The sequence below is a fragment of the Ranitomeya variabilis genome, chromosome 1 (genome assembly GCF_051348905.1).
Source record: "Ranitomeya variabilis isolate aRanVar5 chromosome 1, aRanVar5.hap1, whole genome shotgun sequence".
NCBI classification, from domain to species: Eukaryota; Metazoa; Chordata; class Amphibia; order Anura; family Dendrobatidae; genus Ranitomeya; species Ranitomeya variabilis.
Genome location: NC_135232.1, coordinates 636,788,971 through 636,801,100, shown reverse-complemented (window position 1 = coordinate 636,801,100; position 12,130 = coordinate 636,788,971). Strand labels below are relative to the sequence as shown.

General features: G+C 44.9%; 1 protein-coding gene across 1 annotated transcript in view; it reads left to right on the top strand.

The window, feature by feature from the left end:
• PRKD1 (protein kinase D1) overlaps window positions 1–12,130 on the top strand; it is a 157,511-nt gene that overhangs the window by 82,445 nt on the left and 62,936 nt on the right. Inside the window, exon 2 of the mRNA XM_077260916.1 lies at window positions 6,574–6,712. Coding sequence (XP_077117031.1) covers window positions 6,574–6,712 — 139 coding nt within the window. The remainder of the gene's footprint in view (window positions 1–6,573; window positions 6,713–12,130) is intronic.

Here is a 12,130-nt window from a genome sequence, read left to right as displayed (position 1 = left end):
AGCCCTCGCAGTATATAACACAGCCCACGTAACATACAGCCACGTAGTATATAGCGCAGCCACTTAGTATATAGCAGCCACTTAGTATATAACACTGTCCACGTAATATATAGCACAGCCCACGCAGTATATAGCACTGCCCACGTAGTATATAGCACTGCCCACGTAGTATATAGCGCAGCCCACGTAGTATATAACACAGCCCAAGTACTATATAGCAGTGTGGGCACCATATCCCCGTTAAAAATTAAAATTATATACTCACCCTCCGGCGGCCCCCGGATCCAGGCAAGGCGTTTAGCAATGCTCCTCACGACGCTCCGGTCCCAAGAATGCATTGCGGTCTTGCCATCATCTTGCGAGACCGCAATGCATGGCCCAGAGCGTCGCAAGGAGCAGGAGAGGACCCGGAAGGTGAGTATATCACAATTTTTTATTTTATTATTTTTAACATTAGATCTTTTTACTATTGATGCTGCATAGGCAGCATCAATAGTAAAAAGTTCATCACATAGAGTTAATAGCAGTGTTAACAGACTGCGTTATGACGCGGTGTAACTCAGTCGGTTTAATGGACTGCTACAACGCTATGTGGGTGGCGGGCGCTGACTGGGGGGGGGGGGAGTATGGAGGGGGCACTGAGTGCAGGGGAGTAGGGAGCTGCCATTTCGCGGCCGGACTGTGCCCGTCGCTGATTGGTCGCGGCCAGCTTTCCGTGACAGACAAAGACAGACAGAAAGACGGAATTGACCCTTAGACAATTATATAGTAGATATATATATACGGTATCTATCTATATACACACATACATTCCTCGTTCCTGCATGGTGGACTACCTTTTGGATGCAGCAGGCTTTTAGGTGTTGTCGGGGATGTGATTTTTATACAGTACGCTCTGCTTATTATGTCCACACCCTGTATATCATACGCTGGATGATATTCAGGTACATTTAATTTGTACACTCCCTGGAAGAAATGTGCAGCGTTGTCAAAGGGAGGCTAATTGGTGCGTTAACTGGCCGCACTAATTACTATCCTCACAATGATGATCTGATCTTCTGAAATTAAAGTGCACTGCCAAATATCACCCATCTATTATTGAGCTGACTGCTTGAAATAATAACTGGCTCCACAACGGCTGCAATACATGGAGAGTATGGAAAGTTCTGCTCCTCGGTTGTGTGTCTTGCAAAGGAGGGGTGGGAGGGATCAGAAGCTGCAGGTGGCATCAGGACAAACAATTCTCTTGTCCATTAAATTACCTGGAGGCTGCACGATGGGATGATGACATTAGGAGGGTGAAATTAAGGCTCTCCTGTATATTAGTGACTTGTGGGAACCCACCAATGTCTCTGGGTTCGACTGGTATCAATGGGTCTTATGTGGTTGAAGGCTCCCGACAGATAATTGTTGGGAAGTTACGGATCCGACATGTCTGATTTCTGATGGCCGCCATCACAGATGGCTAGCAGTGTCTGTCATAGAGAATGCAGGAGCGCTCTTCTGAATGGGAGAGAGAGCTGCCGGCTGAATGATCGGCCAAAGCATCATTGGACTATCAGCTATCTAACATGTATGGGGGGCGTTACAGGGACTGTTACTCTTGTTTTCACCCCTCTGATCAGACAGAGGATGCATGCCCTCTGACTGCCATTTATTGGCTGATCAACAGTCAGCTAACAGCTGTGATCGAAAGGTGGAAACCCGGCGTAAGAATATGAGCAGTTGTACATGTAATGCCCCTATCAGGAGTTTTGGGGGGTTTTTAAACAAAATTTTACACTTTCTTGCAAAATTGCTAAGTGGCATTTTCATTTTCTGGTGTCTATTTTTGGAATAAAAAATATATATTTTGAGGGTATATTATTGACCAGACTGCATAAACTTTTTAGTGTAAAGACTTGCACAAATCCTCTGCATTGCATCCACTTACCAAGGCCGTCCACTGTAAGAATACAGCTGATCCAATTTCTATGGTATTGCCCTTTGTTAACCCAAACAATGTCCTATCAGACTGGTAGCGGAGATTAACTGGGCACAAATCCTTCAGGGCAGATGTTGGGGCTGTTAGATTTGTGGGCAGATGAGAAGAGTAAGCGTTGTTTTTGGACTCTGTACAAAACCTCTTTAATGGATGAAATGATATTTTGAGTAGTTAGTAATAGGACAGGAGAAAGACCCATTACTATTGCATCTGAAAAAGCAAAATACAGGTTTTTGCCACATATTCCCATACAAAGTATTTACGAGGAAAGCTGCTCAGATTTGGCCACATTATATATTTATACAGTTTGTTATATTTTATAGAAACTGCAAAATTGGTGGGAGTCCACTAATGGTTTAAAACACGGGTCTGAAGTGTACGGCTCTTGTATGAGCTTGTCCACAGAGTGGTGTACAAGCTCAATATGCCTATGGCTCCATACCCCTAAAAGCAACACCAAGGATCAGTGCGTTTTATAGTAAGTCTATGGGTCTGTTCACCATTCACTTAAAGAGAATCTATCAGCAGGTTTTTGTTTTGTAATCTGAGAGCAGCATAATATAGGGCATGAGACCCCGATTCCAGCGATGTGCAACTTTCTGGGCTGCTTAGTGCCGTTTTGATTGAATCCCGGTCTTTGTTGTAGATCCAGCAATGCTGTAAATGGTGATTTGTGTTTAACTCCGCCCACACTACTGATTGGTTGTGGTACAGTGTGCATGGTCAACAAGCTGCCAATCAGTGCTGTGGGCGGGTTTACACAGATTAGCCTGACTGGCTTACACGTGACACCCAGTCCTGCAGTGATAATCTCCTGCTGATAAAACACTGATTGTATTGAAATGACAACACGCAGCCTAGTAAGTGACACATCCCTAGAATCAGCCATTCTTGCCCTAATTTATGCTTTTCTCTCATTACATTTCAAACCCTTCTGACAGATTTCCTTCAATGGTAAGTGTAGGGATCTGTACGCTCACCCTCGCCGAGTGGGCTACAGACCCATCTAGTAATTCTTGAGCCTATTCTTGCATTCATGCACCCAAATTTTGGGCAACCCGTGGGGTCTCAGGACCCAGCACTACGTTACTGTTTCAGTAGCATTTTTTGGAAATGTTTCCCTTTGACCCCAACACTTCAGGGGTAACCGTGCTGATCCTGACTGTCCTGCTGCTCAGCATGTGGCCTCCTTCTCCGGCCTTGGCTAGCTGTGGAGCTTAGTTTTCCCATCTTCCCGCTTTTCTAGCTCAGTTTCTTGGTCTTCTGTTGCACCTTAGCGTAACCTTTTTTACTCATTGGAAGACTTCACCATGAAATGTTTCTTTTTGTCACCCTGTCATCTTTTCCTTCTGCTCCCGGCTGCATAGAAGACGACGTTATCTGCGGCACTTTCGTGTTTTCCCTTTCGTATGAAGTAGCATTTACCCCCAAATGTACCTCATGCCTGCAGCCATAGCAACCGATGCTGGATGCCACTCCGCTGTCATGGAGACCCCTTTCTGTCCCTAGGACGCAACTCAAGGGCTATTGGAAGAAGAGCTCTTGTTAAGACGCAGCAACAGACTCTCATTTGGCCACAAGTCCAGGAGAGCGGTGGGGCTCCAGCCCCCCATGATAACCCGCACCGAAGTGACATGAGTAGACGGTTCCTATATACGTAAGGTGGCGTTCTCCATCCTCCCTCCATAATGGGGGTCTCCTGTGCACAGGCTTCGGCTAATTGATGATTCATTAATTCTGCCGACATCCTTCGGTGAGACCAAGTGCGGCATAAATAATGCACAGCATCTACAAAACCATTTATATAGATGTACACATGTATGAACTGCGCCATGGTAATGTGAGCTGGGGTGATGTGGGCGAGGCTCAAATATCCATAATTCTGTTCTGCAGCAGCTGCATGAGAGCATCGAGTGCCAATGTGTGGACCACCCAGAGCTCCTGCTGTGTCCTGTCCTGGTGATGGGCATGGGGATTTCTGTACAGCAAGGGGTAGGATATACTGAGGACTCAGTCCTGGATTTGTGTGATGGGTACCCTCAATCCTGATAATACACTAATAAGGCTCGGTTCACATTTGTGCATTGCGCTCCACTATACGTATAGGCCTGAGTTGCAACAAACTAGAAGTAAATGGCAGTGTATCGATAACTAAAATAGGCAAATAGTAAAAAATGTGTTTTGTTTGTTTTGTCAGGTTTATAGCTTATTCCGTTTTCTTTTGTGTGCAAAAAGAAATAGTTAATCCCTTTTTTGGTCCCCAAAAGAAAGCATGAAAGGGATATTCATTTTTTTTTTCTCCAGTATTCTTCAAAAGAGATATATTGAAACACATCCAAATAAAAGACTGGAAAGACTCAAAGCGCAAATATGGTATTATCGGAGTAAAATGCCAAAAAGAATTGTCTAATGGTGCTCACCTGGTCGGGTTGTGTGCACACAACCACTGATGACGCTTAGGCTGCTGCAGGGACACAGAAGGATGAAAGTACAGGTATTGGAGAAACGAATGGGTTCAGTATGTGCTGCCATGTGGAAAAGATGAAGGATGCCAGTCCGAGTGTAGGTAGTTTATTCATCAATGTGTTTGAAAGTATACATACTTCTTCTTCAGGACAACCACGATCGTGGTTGTCTTGAAGAAGTATGTGTATTTCAAAACACAGATTTTCTTCTGAGGGATCTCCGCCCAGACCTGGATTAAAGCATCAGTCAACTCCTGGGCAGTCTGTGGTGCAATGGGCCATTGGTGGATGGAAGGAGACATGATGTTCCAGATGTGTTCGATTGGATTCAGGTCTAGGGAATGGGTAAGGCCAGTCCATGGCATTAATGCATTCATCATGCAGGAACTGCTGACACACTCCAGCCACATGGAGCCTAGCATTGTCATGCATCAGAAGGAACCCAGGGCCAACCGCACCAGCATATGGTGTCACAAGGGATCTGAGGATCTCATCTCAGTACCTAATGGCAGTCAGGCTACCCCTGGCTAGCACATGGAGGGACTGTGCGGCCCTCCAAAGAAATGCCACCCCACACCATTACTGACCCACTGACAAACCGGTCATGCTTGAGGATGTTGCACGCAGCAAAAGATGCTGTACGGCGTCTCCAGACTCTGTGACGTGCTCAGTGTGAACCTGCTCTCATCTGTGAAGAGCACAGGGCTCCAATGTCGAATCTGCCAATATTGCTGTTCTCTGGCAAAGGCCAATTGCCCTGCAAGATGTTGTGTAAGCACCACACCCACCTGTGGACATCAGGCCAATACCACCCTCATAGAGTCTGTTTCTGACAGTTTGAACAGTCACAATGATGTTAATGTCTTGATGGAGGTCGTTTTGCAGGGTTCTGGCACTGCTCCACCTGTTACTCATTGCAAAAAGGGGGAGGTAGCGGTCCTGCCACTGGATTGTTGCCCTCCTACGGCCCCCTCCACATCTCCTGGTATATTGGCCTGTCTCCTGGTATCCACTCCATGCTGACTGACTCAGCTACCCTTCTTGCCACAGCTAACATTGATGTGCCATCCTGGATGAGCTGTACTACACCTGAGCAACTTATGTGAGTTGTAGACACCACTTCATGCTACTGTACTGAACCTCTAGGGGTGAGAGCAGTTGCCAAATGCAAGTGTGACCAAGACAACAGCCAAAAAGGATGAGAACAGAGAAATGGTCTGTGGTCCTCCCCCGGCTAGCCACTCCTTTATAGGAGTTGTCTTGCTAATTGCCTTTCATTTCTACATGTTCACTGTTCCATTTGCACAACAGCAGGAGAAACTGATTCACAATGGATGTTGCTTCATAACTGGACAGGTTGATTTCACAGAAATGTGATTGACTTGGAGTTATATTGTGGTGTTTAAGTGTTCCCTTTATTTTTTTTGAGCACTGTATTAAATAAGGGATAACTTCACAATCTCATGAGGTCTGAACGCTAGAACCCCACACTGATCCCAAGAACTGTGAGTTTGGATGTCGCGATGGTTGATTATGCTGCCATAAGAATGAATGGAGCAGTAGTGCACATGATCGGCCACAAATCCATCCATCGGTGGGAGTTCCAGCAGTCGGACCCCCAACTATCGGATGCCAAAACCAGAAGTGGGTGAAAAATACAGATGTGGAGACTTGTTTCTATTCTACTTTGCCTCAGATTGTTCCACTCCTAATTTTGTCTTAAAAATACTGATGTGAAAAACTTACCAAATACTGAACTTGTTTGCGTGGCCTTAAAAGAGGACTATAATATTGGTTGCCTCTTTAGTCTGCTAATCAGTCATCAGATTAGGTAATTAATATCAATCCTGGAGACCCCTTTTAGGACTGTACTTTATCAGCTGACAGTGGTGGGCCGTGCAGAGCACCACTTGGTACTCGTGTAGATCTGCACCTTTTAGTGATTTGCCTTATTGACAGGTACATGATTACCTTTTATCACAGGCTGCCATATACTACTGCTTCCATACTACTGCTTCCTATATACATTGCTCTTTCATGTCCATTTTGCAATCTGAGAAGTTCTTACATGTTCTCTCTAACTGATTTGTACCTTCAATTAATAATAAATGTTATTCTTTCCAGTTTCCAGAATGCGGGTTCTATGGGATGTACGACAAGATCCTTTTATTCCGCCATGACCCGAACTCGGAAAATATTCTGCAGCTGGTAAAATCTGAGGCAGACATTCAAGAAGGAGACCTTATTGAAGTGGTGCTTTCAGGTATTGCCCTTCCTCTTGCCTGATCTGCAGGTTATTCACGTGTCTACAGGATCTCGGTGTGTCAGTATGTTCATGTGTAGGCAGCTACTAATAGAACGAGTGGTGCCGAATAGTTATGAGCAAACTTGCTGGGATAAGGTGTTATCTGAGCATTCTCGGGTGCTAACAGAATGTCTTCAGTGTGCTCGAAACATAAGTTAGAGTCCCCACGGCTGCATGTCTCCCGACTGTTTGACAGTCGCAGTACATGCAAGGATTGGCTTTTTGTTAGACAATCCCTGTATGTGTTGTGGCTGTCAAACAGCCGTGAGAACATAGTATTCGAGCATGCCGAAGACACTCTGTTAGCACCAGAGCATGCTCAGATAACCTCTTATCCCAGCATGTTCGCTCATCACTAGCGCTGAAGTCTCTTAGTAATGAAGAAATAGTACTTGATATGGCACACATTTATGATGGAGTTCAGGTGTTACAATCATACATGTGTTTTCTCATTACTAGATCAATGATATTCCCTCTAGGAATATTCTTAATAATCGCAACATTTGCTTTCCAAGGTCTGACATGTACAGCAACCTTTTTTGCAGCATGGTGTTGTGGAATTCGTTAGTGTTCTAATTACAGAGCATTTCCATAAAAATGTCCTCTAGGTTTTTCCTGTTTAGTGATCAAAATATTATTATTATTATTATTTATTGTTATAGCGCCATTTATTCCATGGCGCTTTACATGTGAGGAGGGGTATGTATAATAAAAACAAGTACAATATTCTTAAACCATACAAGTCATAACTGGTACAGGAGGAGAGGACCCTGCCCGCGAAGGCTCACAATCTACAAGGGATGGGTGAGAATACAGTAGGTGAGGATAGAGCTGGTCATGCAGCGGTCAGGTTGTATCTGGTTGTATAAAATATCTGTACATTTTTTTCATTACTATGGACACCTGTAGAATCTGTTCAACTCCTTAACATAGCTGGCTACGCTCCCACTCCGTCAAGTCTCCAGGCTACTATTGGCTCCGGGCTGACGACATCTGCTATTTCTACGCAATCCTTTCTCCCCAGAGTTGAAACCCATTTACACAGTGAGATATCTGTCCTTAATATGTGACATTTCACAATACGACAAGCCAATCGGTGCTCAATTACATTCCTTTTTACATAGGCTGATAATCGCTGTATGGGTCAGCATAAATGACGCATAAAAGAACAGCAGACAAGCGAGCAAACACCTGTCATGTTTACATCGGACAATGATCGGAAATAAGAATTTTGGCGAATGCTTGTGTGACTGGTTTGGCCCATATAAGAAGCAATTTAGACATAGCGGAAGGGAGGTAGGAGGTTTTACACTACATAGCAAGCGATAAAAGGGTACCCCAAAGTCTTATCTGTATGGAGAGCAGAAAAGGGGGAGAGATCAGATGCACAGACTGTGTACAGATTAAGGAGAGAATCCACTTCAGAATCTACAAAGGAAAAGGGAGAGCTCACACATGCAGCTTTGGAGAAACCGTGGCTGCTCCAAAGTCCTTAGCGGGGGATACCGCGTCTGATGACGGCACACGTTACCTCGTCCTCACACAACAGTGAATTTTCCTCTTGTCCAGCACAATATTCAGACGCTGACTACAAGTGTGCCTTGAGACAACAGTGTCTCTTATACCTAATATTTATTATAAGTACGTAACTGATGAAGGTCCTGTTTGTGGACCGAAACGTTTTGGGTACTACATTAAAAATCACACGAGCATTAAGTTGAGTGCAAGGTTCTTTCTTTCCAAAGTCCTTAGCATCATGCCAGCATGCCTGTACGGGGAAGAGAAGGTTCCTGGTGGGGTGCAAGAGGGGAGTTAATACTTTCCCTATGTCATACCTCCTAGCATGCTGGCAACTCAATAAAAGACATTTGAGATACATTCTAGTCATTTTAAAATTCCTTGCAATACCAGAATCGCTGTAGTTGCAACCTAGCTGATGATATTAGGAGTTAAAGCGGAGCTGTGGAGTCTGAGTCCGTGTCTATTTTGGTACAGTTGGAGTCGGTATAAAATGGACCGACTCCTAAAATATATTATAAATTGGGTTCAGTAGTACAATACAGGATGTGCTGTAAATGTTTTTATAATAACTTGGGAAAGTTATAAAATGTCTTATAAATGTCTGTTCTGTTTCTGATCTCGGGATCTCGGCTTTTAGTTGAGATGAATCTGTGCTGCACTTTATGTACATGCTCAGTATTGACCAGTGCTGTGGAGTCATAGATGAGATGAATCTGTGCTGCACTTTATGTACATGCTCAGTAGTGACCAGTGCTGTGGAGTCATAAATGAGATGAATCTGTGCTGCACTTTATGTACATGCTCAGTAGTGACCAGTGCTGTGGAGTCATAAATGAGATGAATCTGTGCTGCACTTTATGTACATGCTCAGTAGTGATGTTGTGGAGTCGTAGATGAGATGAATCTGTGCTGCACTTTATGTACATGCTCAGTAGTGACCAGTGCTGTGGAGTCGTAGATGAGATGAAACTGTGCTGCACTTTATGTACATGCTCAGTAGTGATGCTGTGGAGTCAGTCGGAGTCATGGAGTTGGAGTCGGAAGTCAGGGAATTTGAGGAGTCTGAGTCTGTGGTTTGGCTTACTGACTCCACAGTCCTGGGATAAAGTGGGAGTCGGGAGTGCAAGTTTCCACACACCTCTTCCATGTACAGACATGCTGACATATTTCTCAGGACTGTGTGAGAGTCCCTAGCTTTCCTGAAGCTACTTATGAGAATTTTCTCCCTTTCTCTGTGGATTCTGTGATGGATTCCCTCCACTATCTGTACACAGCCTGTGTAATTGACTTGATTGCTTCCAGACTGGGATACCCTCCAGTTATAATCCCACTCCTCCTCCTAACTTTAGCCTGTGTGAGAGGCAAAGGGGAAGCTGACAGGCTGCAGGGACAGGAGAGAGATGTGTGATCGCCTCCTGTCCTTGTGCAGCATTTAACAGTTAGGGTACCGTTACACAAAACGATTTACCAACGATCACGACCAGCGATACGACCTGGCCGTGATCGTTGGTAAGTTGTTGTGTGGTCGCTGGGAAGCTGTCACACGGACAGCTCTCCAGCGACCAACGATGCCGAAGTCCCCGGGTAACCAGGGTAAACATCGGGTTACTAAGCGCAGGGCCGCGCTTAGTAACCCGATGTTTACCCTGGTTACCATCGTAAATGTAAAAAAAAAAAAAAAAACGTACATACTCACATTCCGGTGTCCGTCAGGTCCCTAGCCGTCTGCTTCCCGCACTGACTGAGTGCCGGCCGTAAAGTGAAAGCAGAGCACCGCTGTGCTCTGCTTTTACTTTCCGGCCGGCAGTCAGTCAGTGTGGGAAGCAGACGGCTAGGGACCTGACGGACACCGGAATGTGAGTATGTACGTTTTTTTTTTTTTTACATTTACGATGGTAACCAGGGTAAACATCGGGTTACTAAGCGCGGCCCTGCGCTTAGTAACCCGATGTTTACCCTGGTTACAAGCGAACGCATCGCTGGATCGGTGTCACACACACCGATCCAGCGATGACAGCGGGAGATCCAGCGACGAAATAAAGTTCCAAACGATCTGCTACGACGTACGATTCTCAGCAGCGTCCCTGATCGCTGCTGCGTGTCAGACACAGCGATATCGTATGGATATCGCTGGAACGTCACGGATCGTGCCGTCGTAGCGACAAAAGTGCCACTGTGAGACTGTACCTTTAAACATACCTGTCTGCAGTCACACAGCCACACTCTGATATATGCTGTTCAAGGTTTGGGCAGCATGAATCAAAGGACAGGTTCCTTTTAACCTACGTTAGATATGAACATGGAAAAAATCTGTGTTTCTTGGCAGAGGTGTCCATAGCTTCTAATTATTTAGTCAGTATTATTTTGGTATTTGGGACCCATCCTTGTAAATAAGTTATTTGCCTCTTTATACCCCCACACACATTTACAGCAGTGGAAGACCTTGGCAGACTTGATATTCAGGAGTTTAAGAAGAGCTGTATAACGTCCATATTGGTTGTCAATACTGAGATTCAGGAGTCAATATATTTAATGAACAAAACTTAAAGGGGTTGTCCCATTTCAGAAGACTTTTGCACTCTGGCTCAGTTTATCGTAAAAGAAAAACAAACCCCGCTTTACTTTCCTGGCGCTTTTGTATAGGTTGCACCCAGTCACCAAGCTCAGCGGCTCTTTTGATGTCAGCGGCACGAGCTGCTGAGCCCAGTAATTGTCTGCAGCGCTGTCAGCCTGACCTCACTGCTTCCGCCTATAGCACATAGTTTAGGTTAAAGAAAAAGACAAAGTAAAAGTATCCAACGACGAAGCAGTGGAAAGGCGGACTATGCTCCAGCATTGGGCTACAGAGGCGATCTTCACTGGCGTCCTTTGGAAAGATGTCACGCGAAACCCAGTATTGGAGCAGTGCCATCACTTGCCTTATCTTCTTGTCTGCTGTGACATGGACTGAGACACTAGAGGAGAACTCCTACAGAAGGAGGCAGCTTGTATAGTAAGGACATCATAAATCTAACCTCGAACTTGTCAGCTTGGCTTCTAGCCACTGGTAGGTGTTTTGCGCAGCCTGAAAGGTTTCTCTTCTGATACCCGGACCTTGGCTCTGCAGACAGGAACTCCATTCCAGCTTTTTTGTGATATATTTAGTTCTCCAAGACTTTTTCCATTGAAGCCAATAATCGAGACCTCTAAGAGTCTGTGTTTTTCCAAGTAATTTCTTACAGGTGTTCCTCACTTGTATCCCTTATTTTCCATGACACAACAGTTGTGCCCGGAAGCAGAGTTGTGCTCGAAAGCAGCAGGCACGCTAGCTGGTCCAAGAGGATTGTGGGCTGATGGTCCTAATACATGAATGTTCATTCCCAATTGTTTGCAAAAAAAGAACAATGGCTCGATTCATCATTTGTGATTCCTTTAAGTCACTTTTATTTATTTGTTTAATCTTGTGGTATTTTTTTTTTGTTTTGTTTATTTTGCCCCAATTTCTTTCAAATGGTGTACACTGTTCATGAATTTGGTGCATAGTTAATTATGCTCTTTATTTTTGTCTGTAACCATTTTTTTTGCAAATTGAAAACTCTGCTTGTAAGGCCGGTTTCACACGTCAGTGGCTCCGGTACGTGAGGTGACAGTTTCCTCACGTACCGGAGACACTGACACACGTAGACCCATAAAAATCAATGCATCTGTGCAGATGTCATTGATTTTTTTCGGACCGTGTCTCCGTGTGCCAAACACGTAGACATGTCAGTGTTCGTGGGAGCGCACGTATTACACGGACCCATTAAAGTCAATGGGTCCGTGTAAAACACGGACCACACACGGACGGTCTCCGTTTGCAGTCCGTGTGCCGTGCAG